At 39.0% G+C, this 18,313-nt stretch overlaps 1 protein-coding gene across 2 annotated transcripts; it reads right to left on the reverse strand.

The window, feature by feature from the left end:
* Positions 1–188: 188 nt before the first annotated feature.
* gipc1 (GIPC PDZ domain containing family, member 1) lies at positions 189–18,111 on the reverse strand. Of its 2 annotated transcripts, none has more exons than XM_061905169.1 (7): positions 17,858–18,111; positions 12,121–12,580; positions 11,867–12,052; positions 6,771–6,951; positions 6,584–6,696; positions 6,413–6,494; positions 189–1,289 (listed from the first exon to the last, which is right to left on the reverse strand). In XM_061905169.1, the coding sequence occupies exons 2-7, from the start codon at positions 12,424–12,426 to the stop codon at positions 1,138–1,140; spliced, it is 1,020 nt and encodes a 339-aa protein (XP_061761153.1). In that variant the 5' UTR covers positions 12,427–12,580; positions 17,858–18,111; the 3' UTR covers positions 189–1,137. The 2 variants fall into 2 exon arrangements, with proteins under 2 accessions (XP_061761153.1, XP_061761152.1); XM_061905168.1 differs by having other exon boundaries at positions 12,121–12,647.
* Between the last annotated feature and the right edge of the window lie 202 nt (positions 18,112–18,313).

Consider the following 18,313-nt stretch of genomic DNA (forward strand, 5'->3'; position numbering starts at 1 on the left):
GAGCAGTGCATCAATTCTTCTAAAAAGCTTATCTTGTGTTTGTGTACTTCACATATCTCAACTTGTTTGTCCCCTACAGAGACACCTGTGGCAGAAGTAAAACTGCAGTTATTAACAGCCATTAAATCTGTGTCCCAGTACTTTTGTGCACAGCATGACAACACTCGTGTTGAGGAACACACAGCACATGAAAAGAGAGTGGTTATTATTAGAAGGGCATTGTTATTGAACAGGAACAGCGTCACACAAAGTCACATTGACAATGCTCCTTTAAGAGTGAATGAAGACATTTCCAGACAAAATAGCCAAATGTGACACTTAAATTTGGAAAAGATATATATCCGGCCCACACTAAAAAGTGACAGTAGTAGTTGCTGTGTCATGCACCACAATCCTCTTGTAACACTTCCCTCAGCTTCCACAAAGCTTGGTAATGTTTACAAAACACACAATCTCCTTTCAAGTAGAGGTCACATCACTTTATATAAAAACACTAGCCATTAATAACAATAAAAACTAACTCAGCACAAGCATTGGCATAAACTACATCTCCATCCATGACAGCCACGCTAACAAAAAAGTGACTTTTTATATATATATAAATGTATAACACTGTTTTTCAGAGTAGCACTGCAGTCATTACAGCGTGGAATGTGCGGACTAAACACCAGTGATGTTCTTTTTTTCAGCGAGCTACACTTACTACCTTTTTTGACACCCCACATGTTTTTCTTTAGAAAGAAAAAACAGCAAAAAAAAACAAACTGCATTGTAAGAATGAATATAAAATAATGGAACTGCTCATGCATTGTAAAAAGAGGGAGTGGAGGGTCAAGACAGCACGACACTGCAGATGTTGTCGGGGGGGAAGGCAGTGTTACATCAATGCAACTTTGTGTTAGCGTCCCATAATTATAACAACATGCAGGGGAGGCTCGGGCTTGCAGTTCAACCACGGGAAGACCAGATAAAAAAAAAAGGAAAAAAAAGCAGCTTGCTTTCCTGGCACTGAGAGAAATGATTAGTCAGTGAAGTCTTAAACAGCAGAAGTACACAGTATATAGCATCCAAATAAACCCTTCTGTGCAGAAGTAGTGGACACACGCACAGCTTTGTTGGCCTCCGTTAATCCTCCGCTCACACCCGTCCCACCTTTGCATCGCCGATGGCACCCCACACGTCGAACACAAACTCGTCCGGGAAGGCGAAGTCTCCGAGGGTCTCGTCTAATGCTTCGGCAAACTCGTCAGGGTTCTTCTTGTCCTTGCCCAGCTCCACCATGGTGGCCGCTGATGGGGGACATGAGACACCCGTCAATTTGACACGAAATAAGTCCAACACAGACTAGGGATGCACCGATTAATCGGTAACCGAATATATTCGGCCGAATATGGCAAAAAAAGCCACATTCAGCCTTCGGTGGAATGAGTTAAAAACAAGGCCGAATAGTGGCGTGTGACGCAATTTTTTGACACAGTGACGTTGGGATATGTTGTGTACCTGTATAAGTGTATGAGGTTACAAGCACACACTTATTGAGATTTAGTGGGGCCTCTGTTTACATTATTAGCCTGTTGTGTAGGCTACCTGTATAAGTGTATGAGGTTACAAGCACACACTTATTGAGATTTAGTGGGGCCTCTGTTTAGATTATTAGCCTGTTGTGTAGGCTACCTGTATAAGTGTATGAGGTTACAAACACACACTTAATTGAGATTTAGTGGGGCCTTCTGTTTACATTATTAGCATATCTACTGTGGCTAAGCAGACTTTTGCCAAAAGGACAATAATTCATTTGTTGTGGGTTTATCCACTTTAATGCACTTTATTATTTTTTTGGAATGCATGTTTTGTTTGAAGGCCTAATATAAATGAAAAACTTTGTGCTTTTTTTGAAAAGCAAAGGCTACTGGAATATTAAAAAAATGTTAATGTTCAATAAAAAATTACTTTATTTGAAAAACATGTCTAAATATTTATTCTAGGCTATTTATGCAATATTTAAAAAATTGTGAAAAACTGCATTCATTATTCGGCCAAGCGTTTGAATTTTCTTCGGCTTCGGCCACAAATTTTCATTTCGGTGCATCCCTAACACAGACACATCGTCATGTGAGCAGAGGTGGGTAGAGTAGCCAGAAATTGTACTCAAGTAAGAGTACTGTTACTTTAGAGATGTATTACTCAAGTAAAAGTAAGGAGTAGTCACCCAAATATTGACTTGAGTAAAAGTAAAAAGTATGTTGTGAAAAAACTACTCAAGTGCTGAGTAACTGATGAGTAACCTGTTCGTTTAATGATGACGGCAACAAGTAATGCACAAAAACATAAAAATAGCTATGAACAAATTCAGAGCCAGGAATATCTCTTAAGCAACTAAAACAATAATATATATTAAATAATATATATTTGGTTTTACACTGTATTAAAAAAAAATTTGAAATGAATTTTACCTTTGCAAGCTCATGATACTATTGGCTAGTTTTATATTCATAAATGTAAGTTTTTCAATACCCGACCTGTTTTTTGTGCCTTTAAAAAAGTTTTAGAACTCTACATTAAAACATTCTACCTCTAACAACCAAAAGCTGTGAAAACGATGATGCTGTGTTCCAAATTTAAGTTTTTTACTGAGATTGAGCGAGCCTATGGCTTTGCACTTTGTTTAGTTTATGTGTGTATATATATATATATATATATATATATATATGTATATATAATGTACGCATTCTATTTTAGTTACTTTGAATTTACAACCCCCTGGTGCTGTTTTGTACGGTTTTTGTACTGTTTTGTACTGTTTCTGTACTTACTTTGATTATTATTTTCAACTGTTTGTAAATGTTGAAATTCATAAATAAAGGTTTATTTTAAAAAAAAGTGTGCAGTTAATCATGTGACCGCCTGGCTCTGTTTGATTGGTGAAACAGAGTCAAACGTCACCAGTGACTGCATTTGATTGGTGAAACGGAGTCAAAAGTCACCAGTGACTGCATTTGATTGGTAAAACGGAGTCAAACGTCACCAGTGACTGCATTTGATTGGTGAAACGGAGTCAAACGTCACCAGTGACTGCATTTGATTGGTGAAACGGAGTCAAAAGTCACCAGTGACTGCATTTGATTGGTGAAACACAGGCATGTGATAGATCCTACTTGGAAGGTCTGTCTGACAAACCAAAACAAACAAAGCGTGCATTAACAAATCGATGAGAGGCGAGCTGAATGTAGATAAATGGAGCGGAGTAAAAGTAGAGTTTCTTGACTATAAATATACTCAAGAAAAAGTATGTTGCATTAAAACTACTCTTAGAAGTACAATTTATCCCAAAAGTTACTCAAGTAGATGTAATGGAGTAAATGTAGCGCGTTACTGCCCACCTCTGGATGTGAGTGCAAAAAGAAAAATGGTTACGTGTCTGGTAGAAAAAAGATTGAAAGCATCAATCAACAAGAAACTCTAACAATGGCAGAGAGCAAGCATCTCCTGCATTTACTGTACTTGTTGGGGTTTTTTGGAGAGGAGTCTGAGGGAAGCTGCAGCAAAGTGGAAACAATACAATACTGCAGCATGCAGAGCTAGAACATGTTGATAACAAACTAAAAGGGGCTGAGTGCAGTGAGAAAATGGGCTGTTGCAGCAAAGTGGTCACAGTATTGTGCTGCTGTGGCCATTGCTGAGGATACTAACAGGCCAGGCTACACTTAGGCCAGAGGTGTCCAAAATTTTTCCACTGAGGGCCGCACACTAAAAAAAATCAAAGCAAGCTAAGACCATTTTGATATTTTTTATTTTAAAACCCAATACAATATATGTATAAAAAAATATACATTTAGGCCTCCACTCAGGGTTTTGGTCCAAAAAATATTAAAAATGTGTCATTATTTAGTATTATTATTATAGGCTTAAATCTCTAGATCAGGGGTCACCAACCTTTTTGAAACCAGGAGCTACTTCTTGGGTACTGATTAATGCGAAGGGCTACCAGTTTGATACACACTTAAATAAATGAACAGAAATAGCCAATTTGCTCAATTCACTTTTAATTTAAAAAAAAAAGAAATATATATATATATATGTATATATAAATTGGTATTTCTGTCTGTCATTCTGTCATACATTTTTTTCCTTTGACGGAAGGTTTTTGTAGAGAACAAATGATGAAAAACACACTTAATTAAACGGTTTAAAAGAGAAAACAGGAAAAAAATGAAAATTTAATTTTGAAACATAGTTTATCTTCAATTTCGACTCTTTGAAATTCAAAATTCACCCGAAAAAAAGAAGAGAACAACTAGCTAATTTGAATCTTTTTGAAAAAATTAAAAAAAGAATTTATGGAACATCATTAGTAATTTTTCCTGATTAAGATTAATTTTAGAATTTTGATGACATGTTTTAAATAGGTTAAAATCCAATCTGCACTTTGTTAGAATATATAACAAATTGGATCAAGCCATATTTCTAACAAAGACTAATCATTATTTCTTCTAGATTTTCCAGAACAAAAATTTTGAAATAAATTCAAAAGCCTTTAAAATAAGATTTAAATTTGATTCTAAAGATTTTCTAAATTTGCCAGAATATTTTTTTTTAATTTCAATCATAATAAGTTTGAAGAAATATTTCACAAATACTCTTCGTCGAAAAAACAGAAGCTAAAATGAAGACTTAAATTAAAATGTATTTATTATTCTTTACAATAAAAAAATTTAATTGCTTTAAACATTGATTTAAATTGTCAGGAAAGAAGAGGAAGGAATTTGAAAGGTAAAAAGGTATATGTGTTTAAAAATCCTAAAATCATTTTTAAGGTTGTATTTTTTTCTCTAAAATTGCATTTCTGAAAGTTATAAGAAGCAAAGTAAAACAAATAAATGAATGTATTTAAACAAGTGAAGACCAAGTCTTTAAAATATTTTCTTGGATTTTCAAATTCTATTTGAGTTTTGTCTCTCTTAGAATTAAAAATGTCGAGCAAAGCGAAACCAGCTTGCTAGTAAATAAATAACATTTAAAATATAGAGGCAGCTCACTGGTAAGTGCTGCTATTTGAGCTATTTTTAGAACAGGCCAGCGGGCGACTCATCTGGTCCTACTGATATGGGAAAGTATTACACGGTTACTCTTCCGAGCTCTAGACAGCACCGACACTCAACAACAACACATCATTTGCAGGCTATAATTTCTGCTTTGCAAAAAATATTTTTAACCCAAATAGGTGAACTTAGAAAGACTCGCACGGCACACCAGACTATCTCACAGCACACTGGTGTGCCGCGGCACAGTGGTTAAAAAAACACTGCTGTAATTAATCACGCAATGTTTTACCACATAGGACATCCGCTAAATTAGGAGACCTGCAAGCCATTTACAAAAAAAATAATGGTTCTATTATCGTTTACATACCAAGTACCGTATTTCCTTGAATTGCCGCCGGGTATATAGTATGTGCCTGCTTAGAATTACTGCCGGGTCAAACTCGTTTCGCAAAATAATTAGCGCATGCTTAGCATTACCGCCGACTCTGGATTAACGCCGGGTCAAACTCGTTTCGCAAAATATTATTTTTATTAGCGCATGTCTAGAATTTCCACCGGGTCAAACTCGTCACGTCACGAGTGACACTTCACCTGTCATCATTTTCAAAATGGAGGAGGCTGATTTCAATCATTTGAAATCGCATAAAGGGAAGAAGATTAAGAGCTATTCAGTAGGATTTAAGGTCCAAGCTATTGAATATGCTAAAAAGAACAGTAAGCAGCTATGTTTTATTAATATACCGTAGCTGCGTGTGTCAAATATGAGTCATTAAATGACTCCCGCCTCCTGGTGGTAGAGGGCGCTAGTGATCCTTCTTGCGACTACTCGGCTGCAGAAGAAGTGACAACAAGCAGCAAGAGTGAGCAGCGATCATTTATTTTTTCCTCTCGCTTGCACTTTTAACATGGAGGATTACATATCTAAAATAAAACAGTTTTCTAAACTGGACTTTCAATCGAAGCAGGAGGTAATAAAGGAAGATCTCCATCGAGACAGAGAGGCTTAAAACTGAAGAAAGATAAGGAAGACTTCTTTAAACAAGTTATCGATGCTTTTGATCAGAAGGAGCTGCGCATTGACTTTATTTATAAGTAAAGGTGAGACCATAATATCCTTTTTTTTATTAAATGTGCTTTTCATGATGGTATCCTTACATCACACTCAAATTTATTTGCGCAGGCCTAAATTTACCGCATGCCTTTGGTAAGCGCCGGAGTGAGAAGAGGTTTTAAAATAATTAGCGCATGCTTGCCTTTACCGCATGCCTTTGGTAAACGCCGGAGTGAGAAGAGGTTTTAAATTAATTAGCGCCCCGGCGGCAATTCAAGGAAATACGGTACTTCCTAGAGCAGCAGTTCAAGTAACATACCCAGCTCGCTGTCCCTGATGCCCATGTAACTCTCCAGCAGGTCGTCCACCTTCTCAATGGCTTTCTCCTCAAAGGCGGAGGGCTGACGGTGGAAAGACAAAACAATACAGGCTTCATATACAATCATTAAAATAGGCATTGCATGGTTTCTGCGAGCCCGCACAAACTCACCACTTCCTCTACAGTTGCAGGACCCCTGGAGCGCAGCCGCAAAGTCCCCCTGCCGGTGCCTAGCTGGACCCCTGATGATGACCTGGACCCTCCGGACCGCTGGCTAATCATATCTGCACACAAGCGCCAATACTCCTTTATTGACATTTCACATATAATGGCTACTGCATGACTTATTCATTCCCACCGAAGGCTTTGAGAGGTTCCGTTAGCTTGATGATGAAGTCCTTTCCCTTGGGCAACTCTTTCAGCATCTTGGCCACCTCGTAGTGCCGGCAGCCAATCAGGCGATGGCCGTTGATGGACTCTATCATGTCGCCCACATTGATGACCTGAATCTGGTGAATGATGCTGCCCTCGCGGATCCGCTAGGAGAAGAACCCCAAACATGTTTTTTTTAAGCACACAACATGACAATTTACCACATTGTAGTAAAGTCATTTCATTTAGACGGTAACCTCTGGACATAACATTAGGTTCACCTCTGACCAATCCCAAGCTAATCCATCCATTTTCTACCGCTTATTCCGTTTTGGGGTCGCGGGGGCCGCTGGCGCCTATCTCAGCTACAATCGGGCTAATGCTGGAGCAAATGTATTTATAACCATTGTTAGAATAACTATGTATAAATTATCACACAACTCTTATGCTTAAAGGCCGTTGCTATAGTGATTATCAATTGTGCTGATGTTGTACTGTTCTATCTATGCAAAGGGACAACTTGCACTCTTGGATTGCGAGTCGTCTCGTATCAGTGTTTGTGTCCAGATCCAGCCTGCTGACTGCCAAGGGAAAACATTGAGTACCGTGACGCAGACAAAGCAGAGACAGTACGATATCACAAGTGTCAGCACATTTCCATTTCATGAATAATTATATTTTGTGTCTAACTGGGGATGCTGAAATTACCCCTCCCTTCTGTCGGAAGCAACCCCAGTGATGCAACCAGGGACCTCCCAAATAAAGAGAGGAGAACGTGGAACTGTACCTTAGAGCGTAGATTGGAACTGTAACTAAATGTACAGCCCAATATGTCTCTCCTCATTGAGCAAAATTATACCGTAACTCTGTCTCTGCATGATTCTTTGCTTCTTGTCTGTTTAATAGATGTCATCAGTGTTTGAACCTGACACAAATATTGCCTCAGTTTGCCCTGGGACAACTTTACCGCGAGGGGCTGTCAAAAGAAAGACTTGATGGTAAACACTAAGGTGAGTGTAAAGTCAACCTTTTCTACGTCATCCTGTGCCATGTCTCCCGTAAATGACTTGTCTGTGAGCCCATGGAAACGTCACTTTTATCTCCTGCTGGATCGACATTGTTCAAGGATGGATAAAGGCTAGCTTTAGCTTCAAGTTAACCAGCACCCGGCTAGAGTCCACCACCCCAAAAACAGTTTGCAGGTCAACAAATATGTGCCTTTTGAAGTGTTAAGGTCCGAGGAGTGTTGAAAAGGAGTCTCTTGGAGAAGTGCCTGAGCAGTTAGCAAGTGACGTCATCACCGTCATAGTTTACTGAAACAGAGATGCTGACTGTGCATTATGATAAACGCTCTGATTTTTAATCCTTAGACTAATCAGATTTAATTCATTATTATCTTATAGCAAGGGTGTCAAAAGAGTAGCCCGGAGGCCATTTGCGGCCCGAAAATAATGTTTTAAAGGCCCACGGCACATTCGAAAAATACTGTTAAAATAAACAAAAACATAACAAAAGTGGAATAAAAAAAGCTTACAGGCGAAATGTCATGTTGAAAAAGTTGCAATGTTGACTAGTAAAACAAAGCTGTTTTTTTTCTTTAAAACGGTCATTGTTCAAAATTATAATGACTCAAAATCACTGTTTTATGAATTATTGGCCAATTCAAGGCTTCAATTACTTCACATCAAATATTCCGCTTTGAAAAAATAGTTTATGTGGAAGATTTTGCATATTTTGTGTTTGCCATAAAAAATAAAAAAATACAAAAAATAGTTTTCTATTACATAAAGGACAGAAAACAAACTAAAGAAAAAAACAACATATAAAAACAAAAAAAATTCAAATTGAGGGATGGATGTGAAGTTGATGTACAAACAGGAGAATGAAATAAATAACGTATATACATATATATATATATATATATATATATATATATATGTATATATATATATATACAGTGGGGCAAAAAAGTATTTGGTCAGCCACTGATTGTGCAAGTTCTCCCACTTAAAATGATGACTGAGGTCTGTAATTTTCATCATAAGAGACTGAATGTGAAAAAAAAATCCAGGAATTCACATTGTAGGAATTTTTAAGAATTTATTTGTAAATTATGGTGGAAAATAAGTATTTGGTCAACTATTCAAAGCTCTCGCTGATGGAAGGAAGTTTTTTGGCTCAAAATCTCACGATACATGGCCCCATTCATTCTTTCCTTAACACGGATCAATCGTCCTGTCCCCTTAGCAGAAAAACAGCCCCAAAGCATGATGTTCCACCCCCATGCTTCACAGTAGGTTTGGTGTTCTTGGGATGCAACTCAGTATTCTTCTTCCTCCAAACATGACGAGTCGAATTGATACCAAAAAGTTCTATTTTGGTTTCATCTGACCACATGACATTCTCCCAATCCTCTGCTGTATCATCCATGTATCCATTTTGGTATAAACTCAACTCCTCGTGTTTGGAGGAAGAAGAATACTGAGTTGCATCCCAAGAACACCATACCTACTGTGAAGCATGGGGGTGGAAACATCATGCTTTGGGGCTGTTTTTCTGCTAAGGGGACAGGACGATTGATCCGTGTTAAGGAAAGAATGAATGGGGCCATTTTCTACCGCTTATTCCCTTTCGGGGTAGCGGGGGGCGCTGGCGCCTATCTCAGCTACAATCGGTAGAAAATGGATGGATGGATGGATGAATGGGGCCATGTATCGTGAGATTTGGAGCCAAAACCTCCTTCCATCAGTGAGAGCTTTGAATGGTTGACCAAATACTTATTTTCCACCATCATTTACAAATAAATTCTTTAAAATTCCTACACATTCTGTCTCTCACAGTTGAAGTGTACCTATGATGAAAATTACAGACCTCTGTCATCATTTGAAGTGGGAGAACTTGCACAATCAGTGGCTGACTAAATACTTTTTTACCCCACTGTATGTCCTGGCACACCATTATCATCATTTCAAGACCCAAGCAAAACACTTTTTACACTTTTATACTGAAATAAATACAGCTACATCTTATTAAATACAAATATAGAAACGACTACCGGCAGCGGTAAAGTTAAGATCCAAGAAGGAAAGAAGAAGGTGAATGAATGTTTATAAATGACTACATTTACATATCAATCAATCAATCAATGTTTACTTATATAGCCCTAAATCACTAGTGTCTCAAAGGGCTGCACAATAATGTGTTTTATTTTGTATTCTCTCTTTAATGAAATAAGTAACGTTTATGACGACCGCTTTCCAAAACACAATATAGAATGTGAGATATAACAGGATAATGCATACATTTATCTGGTTTTCTAAACGCTTACAAAAAAGTGGGACCCCAAAAATTTACTGTGGAACCCCATTTTTATGACTTGATGGGGGACAACATTTTGAAAAAATTTCTAGCGCTGCTTACTACAATCTTACTACATTTGGACATCAAATGTAATGCTTATTAATGCCATATAAGGCCTTAAATTTAGCTAAATCCATTTAATGACTTAATTCTTTTAAACCCTGTCCCAGTGGTGCTGGATTAATCGGCAAGTGCTGGAGCGCATCCAAGGCACCGTAACACCGCATTTCCTTGAATTGCCGCCGGGGCGCTAATTAATTTAAAACCTCTTCTCACTCCGGCGTTTACCAAAGGCATGCGGTAAATTTAGGCCTGCGCTTATAAATTTGAGTGTGATGTAAGGATACCATCATGAAAAGCACATTTAATAAAAAACACTTTACTATGGTCTTACCTTTACTTATAAATGAAGTCCATGCGCAGCTCCTTCTGATCAAAAGCATCGATAACTTGTTTATAGAAGTCTTCCTTATCTTTCTTCAGTTTTAAAAGTCTCTCTGTCTCGATGGAGATCTTCCTTTATTACCTCCTGATTCGCTTGAAAGTCCAGTTTAGAAAACTGTTTTATTCTAGATATGTAATCCTCCATGTTAAAAGTGCAAGCGAGAGGAAAAAATAAAGGATGGCTGCTCACTCTTGCTGCTTGTCACTTCTTCTGCAGCTGAGTAGTCGCAAGAAGGATCACTAGCGCCCTCTACCACCAGGAGGCGGGAGTCATTTAATGACTCATATTTGACACACGCAGCTACGGTATATTAATAAAACATAGCTGCTTACTGTTTTTTTTAGCATATTCAATAGCTTGGACCTTAAATTTTTTTAGACCAGTTGATCTGCCGTTTCTTTTCTTTTTCTCCTATGTCCCACTCTCCCTTGCGGAGGGGGTCCGGTCCGATCCGGTGGCCATGTACTGTTGCCTGTGTATCGGCTGGGGACATCTCTGCGCCGCTGATCCGCCTCCGCTTGGGATGGTTTCCTGCTGGCTCCACTGTGAACGGGACTCTCGCTGCTGTGTTGGATCCGCTTTGGACTGGACTCTCGTGACTGTGTTGGATCCATTATGGATTGAACTTTCACAGTATCATGTTAGACCCGCTCGACATCCATTGCTTTCCTCCTCTCCAAGGTTCTCATAGTCATCATTGTCACCGACGTCCCACTGGGTGTGAGTTTTCCTTGCCCTTATGTGGGCCTACCGAGGATGTCGTAGTGGTTTGTGCAGCCCTTTGAGACACTAGTGATTTAGGGCTATATAGGTTAACATTGATTGATTGATTGATTGATTAAATCCTACTGAATAGCTCTTAATCTTCTTCCCTTTATGCGATTTTAAATGATTGAAATCAGCGTCCTCCATTTTGAAAATGATGACAGGGGAAGTGTTACTCGTGACGTGACGAGTTTGACCCGGTGGAAATTCTAGGTATATGCTAATTATTTTGCGAAACGAGTTTGAGCCGGTGGAAATTTCTAGACATACGCTAATAAAAATAATATTTTGCGAAACGGGTTTGACCCGGCGTTAATCCTGAGCCGGCGGTAATACTAAGCATGCGCTAATTATTTTGCGAAACGAGTTTGACCCGGAAGTAATTCTAGGCAGGCGCATACTATATACCCGGCGGCAATTCAAGGAAATACAGTAGCACCGCTGGACCAGTGGGATTTGGTCGGCACTAAAAAAAGAGCCAGATTCGGTACCCAACCCTCAGTGTAACCCACCTTAATGAAAGCATAGCCAGCTCCGTTGTCTGTGATGGTTAAGCCGAGCGCGTCCTCCCCTTTGAACACTTCAATTTCTTTCCGCTGTCCTTTAATGTGTGCAAAGATAAAGTCCTCTAAGCCAATCTGGCCTCCAAGTAGTTTGTCCATGTCCACCTTGTGCGTGTTCAATGTGCAAAACATCACCTGTGGAGGAGGGGAAAGCAAAGTTCATTCTCCCGCCAGCACCCAAATCCATCCAATCGGCTACTCACCTCAGCTGGCGGGATTCCGAAAGCTTCTCCGATCTTGGAGTAGAGCTCCCGTACGTTGCTGAAGCCCTCGATGCGTCCGGTGGGGCTGCCGTGAGCCAGCTGCGTGTGGAAGATGAGACGTGGTCGCATGCCGCTGGGGGGCGGAGGCAGCCCCTCTGAGGCGGCGCCTTCTCCCAGACCGACCACGCCCGCTCCGTCCGCCAAGCCCCCCATCCCTGGAATGTTGAGACCGGCGCGGATGGGCTCCGCTTCTTCATTCTCCACCAAGGGGGACGCCTTCTTCCTTCTACCCAAACCCAGAGGCATAGTAGTCTCACAGGAGGTGAGAGAGAAGAGGCGAGGGTGTTGTCCAGAAGGTCTTCGGGGCAGGAGCAGCGACAGGTGTGCTATCGGGTGTCGCGGTGAGAGCGAGGTCCTTCAGACGAGCTCGAGAGCCATCTTACACGGCCAGGTTGTGGAGCTACAAAAGCACACATCAGAGAAGAAGTAGAGAAGTCCAGTAGGGTGCCTTGGGGGGGGGGCGTCAGCTACAACAACACAAAGAGATAGACGGGAAGATGTTCACAACAGTGCATCAAACACAACACAGGCAAGGACGGCATTGCTGTGACAGGTGAGCACCCACAAATTTGGTAACAGTCGAAGAGAAAGTCAAACACAAATACAAATAGACGGAATAGAAATTGAAAGAGTAAATGAAACCACATTTCTAAGTATATTGATTGATGGTAAATTGAACTGGAAATCCCCCCCGCGACCCTAAGGGGAATAAGCGGTAGAAAATGGATGGATGGATGAACTGGAAATCTCATGTAAAAAATATACACGACATAAAGCAGTCAGGAACACGACAATTATGAAAAAAGCAAAACATGTTTTGGACCAGGGGTCACCAACGCCCACTGGCCTATTCTAAAAATAGCTCAAATAGCAGCACTTACCAGTGAGCTGCCTCTATTTTTTAAATTGTATTTATTTACTAGCAAGCTGGTCTCGCTTTGCTCGACGTTTTTAATTCTAAGAGAGACAAAACTCAAAAAGAATATGAAAATCCAAGAAAATATTTGAAAGACTTGGTCTTCACTTGTTTAAATAAATTCATTTATTTGTTTTACTTTGCTTCTTATAACTTTCAGAAAGACAATTTTAGAGAAAAAATACAACCTTAAAAATGATTTTAGGATTTTTAAACACATATACCTTTTTACCTTTTAAATTCCTTCCTCTTCTTTCCTGATAATTTAAATCAATGTTAAAGTAAATGTATTTTTTTTATCGTAAAGAATAATACATTTTAATTTAATTCTTCATTTTAGCTTCTGCTTTTTCGACGAAAAATATTTGTGAAATATTTCTTCAAACTTATTATGATTAAAATTCCCAAAAATTATTCTGGCAAATTTAGAAAAACCTTTAGAATCAAATTGAAATCTTATTTTAAAGGCTTTTGAATTTCTTTTAAAAAAAATTTACTGGAAAATCTAGAAGAAATAATGATTTGTCTTTGTTAGAAATATAGCTTGGTCCAATTTGTTATATATTCTAACAAAATGCATATTGGATTTTAACCTATTTAAAACATGTCGTCAAAATTCTAAAATTAATCTTAATCAGGAAAAATTACTAATGATGTTCCATAAATTATTTTTCTTATTTTTTCAAAAGATTCAAATTAGCTAGGTTTTCTCTTCTTTTTATCGGTCGAAATTTGAATTTTAAAGAGTCGAAATTGAAGATAAACTATGTTTCAAAATTTAATTTTCTTTTTTTTTTTCCTGTTTTCTCCTCTTTTAAACCTTTCAATTAAGTGTTTTTACATCATTTATTCTCTACAAAAAACCTTCCGTAAAAGGAAAAAAATGTACGACGGAATGACAAACATAAATACCCATTTTTTAAATTATATTTATTTATTAAAGGTAAATTGAGCCAATTGGCTATTTCTGGCAATTTATTTAAGTGTGTATCAAACTGGTAGCCCTTCGCATAAATCAGTACTCAAGAAGTAGCTCATGGTTTTAAAAAGGTTGGTGACCCCTGATCTAGACCGAAAATGACTTTATATCCTTTACTGCTCACTAGTGTTACATATCTGAGTAATTGTGAAGAAATAGGGGGAAATAAGTACATTAGTACACTTCATTCATTAAAAGATCAGTTATAATAACACATAATGTTGGATATAGAACACATTCTAAACCTTTATTTATTGAATCAAAAACACGGAAATTCCACTACATAGTGAATTTACAAACAACTAAAATTATACACAAAGCAAACTATAATAATTCTTCTCAACAAAAGAGGAGAAATATAATCTTAGAGATAAAAATGTAATTTAAATTATTTGTACGCACGTACAACACTTAAGACCTTCAGTATATCAGTATGTGTAATTAAATGATGGAATGGATTAAGTGAAGCAATCAAACAATGTACTAATGTGATCTACTTATAGAAACTCCTCACACTTAAGTGTTTACTAAGTACAAAGAAGAACCATGATAAACATTCTCAATTTATTTCATCCATCCATTCATTCATTTTCTACACAATCCTATTCATCTCACCATATGAAATATAACTTATCTATTTTTAATATTATTACTTATGTAGTATATTGTCAATAAATTGAGAAAAGGAAGTGAACAAAAGTGTTAGCTACTGCTATGTAAAAGAAACGCGGTAGGATTAAATATGCTCTGCTTCTTCTTACTCCTTTTCCAACATGTTGAATAGAGAAACTAGAAATTGTGATGTGTCATGATGTACACATGCATGTATCATGTTGTATACATGCATCATGTTGTATACATGCATCACGTTGTATACATGCATGTATCATGTATGCATGCATGTATCATGTTGTATACATGCATCATGTTGTATGCATGTATCATGTATGCATGCATGTATCATGTATGCATGCATGTATCATGTTGTATACATGCATGTATCATGTATGCATGCATGTATCATGTTGTATAATGCATCATGTTGTATACATGCATGTGTCATGTATGCATGCATGTATCATGCTGTACGCATGCATGTGTCATGTTGCACGCATGCATGTGTCATGTCGCACGCATGCATGTGTCATGTCGCACGCATGCATGTATCATGCTGTACGCATGCATGTGTCATATTGTACGCATGCATGTGTCATGTCGTACGCATGCATGTGTCGTGTCGCACGCATGCATGTGTCGTGTCGCACGCATGCATGTGTCGTGTCGCACGCATGCATGTGTCGTGTCGCACGCATGCATGTGTCATGTCGCACGCATGCATGTGTCATGTCGCACGCATGCATGTGTCATGTCGCACGCATGCATGTGTCATGTCGCACGCATGCATGTGTCATGTTGCACGCATGCATGTGTCATGTTGCACGCATGCATGTGTCATGTTGCACGCGTGCATGTGTCATGTTGCACGCGTGCATGTGTCATGTTGCACGCGTGCATGTGTCATGTTGCACGCGTGCATGTGTCATGATGTACGCATGCATGTATCATGTTGTATGCATGCATGTGTCATGTTGCACGCACGCATGTGTCATGTTGCACACACGCATGTGTCATGTTGCACGCATGCATGTGTCATGTTGCACGCGTGCATGTGTCATGTTGCACGCGTGCATGTGTCATGTTGCACGCGTGCATGTGTCATGATGTACGCATGCATGTATCATGTTGTATGCATGCATGTGTCATGTTGCACGCACGCATGTGTCATGTTGCACACACGCATGTGTCATGTTGCACGCATGCATGTGTCATGTTGTACGCATGTATCATGTTGTATACATGCATGTATCATGTTGTATGCATGCATGTATCATGTTGTATGCATGCATCTGTCATATTGCATGTATCGTGTTGTATACATGCATGTATCATGTAGTGTACATGCATGTAACATTTTATATACATGCATGTATCATGCACGCATGCATGTATCATGATGTACACATGCATGTTTCATGTTGTATACATGCATGTATCATGTATGCATGTATCATGTTGTATACATGCATGTATCATGTATGCATGCATCATGTTGTATGCATGCATTTATCATGTTGTACGCATGCACGTATCATGTTGTACGCATGCATGTATCATGTATGCATGCATCATGTTGTACGCATGCATTTATCATGTTGTACGCATGCACGTATCATGTTGTACGCATGCATGTATCATGTTGTACGCATGCATGTATCATGTTGTACGCATGCATGTATCATGTAGTATACATGCATGTATCATGTTGTACGCATGAATGTATCATGATGTACACATGCATGTATCATGTTTTACACATGCATGTATCATGTATGCATGCATGTATCATGTTGTATAATGCATCATGTTGTATACATGCATGTGTCATGTATGCATGCATGTATCATGCTGTACGCATGCATGTGTCATATTGTACGCATGCATGTGTCATGTCGTACGCATGCATGTGTCGTGTCGCACGCATGCATGTGTCGTGTCGCACGCATGCATGTGTCGTGTCGCACGCATGCATGTGTCGTGTCGCACGCATGCATGTGTCGTGTCGCACGCATGCATGTGTCATGTCGCACGCATGCATGTGTCATGTCGCACGCATGCATGTGTCATGTCGCACGCATGCATGTGTCATGTCGCACGCATGCATGTGTCATGTTGCACGCATGCATGTGTCATGTTGCACGCATGCATGTGTCATGTTGCACGCGTGCATGTGTCATGTTGCACGCGTGCATGTGTCATGATGTACGCATGCATGTATCATGTTGTATGCATGCATGTGTCATGTTGCACGCACGCATGTGTCATGTTGCACACACGCATGTGTCATGTTGCACGCATGCATGTGTCATGTTGTACGCATGTATCATGTTGTATACATGCATGTATCATGTTGTATGCATGCATGTATCATGTTGTATGCATGCATCTGTCATATTGCATGTATCGTGTTGTATACATGCATGTATCATGTAGTGTACATGCATGTAACATTTTATATACATGCATGTATCATGCACGCATGCATGTATCATGATGTACACATGCATGTTTCATGTTGTATACATGCATGTATCATGTATGCATGTATCATGTTGTATACATGCATGTATCATGTATGCATGCATCATGTTGTATGCATGCATTTATCATGTTGTACGCATGCACGTATCATGTTGTACGCATGCATGTATCATGTTGTACGCATGCATGTATCATGTAGTATACATGCATGTATCATGTTGTACGCATGAATGTATCATGATGTACACATGCATGTATCATGTTGTACACATGCATGTATCATGTAGTATACATGCATGTATCATGTTGTACGCATGAATGTATCATGATGTACACATGCATGTATCATGTTGTACACATGCATGTATCATGTATACATGCATGTATCATGTATACATGCATGTATCATGTTGTATGGATGCATGTTCGAAATAAACTCAATTCAATTAAAACAAAGCTAATTAGCGGGTATTTATTTCAGCAAATGAAAAGTAATGAGCAGCAGTTGTTAGCAGCTGTGTCTCACACTGCTAGCAGGCTAGCTAACAGTAGCACATAACCCGTTATTACAACAAAACTGTGCGCTAGTAAGAGCCAACATTTATTCACAACTCGCACTCTTAAATAAGGAGACTGGTGGCTAATTAATGATGAAAAGAGCAAAGAAGAGAAGCTAATCTTACCCGAGCAGGAGTTTACAGCCAAGTGTCGTTAGCTAGCTAGCTAGCCCCGCTAGCCCACTGCGGCTAGCCTCGCAAACAAGTCCTGCTGTCAAGAAAATACTGGTTATAAACTACAAATGTTGTTTTAGGAGGAGTTTAAGGCCAAAAAAGCCGCGGCATGGTGAACATTTAAGTTAGTGTGCTGGTATGCCGCTGCTGGTAATGACTGCCGTTAGGTTAGGGGTGGAGTGGTGGTGCCTTCAGGTCCACGCGGAAATGTTACCTTTCCCACACTGTTTTAAAAGTGCACCTCAAAATATGAACTAAAATTATCTGGAAAATAATGTTGAATAACAACCATGGATGTTTAAATCTGTTAATTCACACATTCTGGATGGATCACAACCCTTAGGACGTCAATAATAGTGTTGGAGCATGAACAAGTGAACACACCATCGCATTTGACTGCCGTTAGTC

Source organism: Nerophis ophidion, linkage group LG07 (assembly GCF_033978795.1).
Source record: "Nerophis ophidion isolate RoL-2023_Sa linkage group LG07, RoL_Noph_v1.0, whole genome shotgun sequence".
NCBI classification, from domain to species: domain Eukaryota; kingdom Metazoa; phylum Chordata; class Actinopteri; order Syngnathiformes; family Syngnathidae; genus Nerophis; species Nerophis ophidion.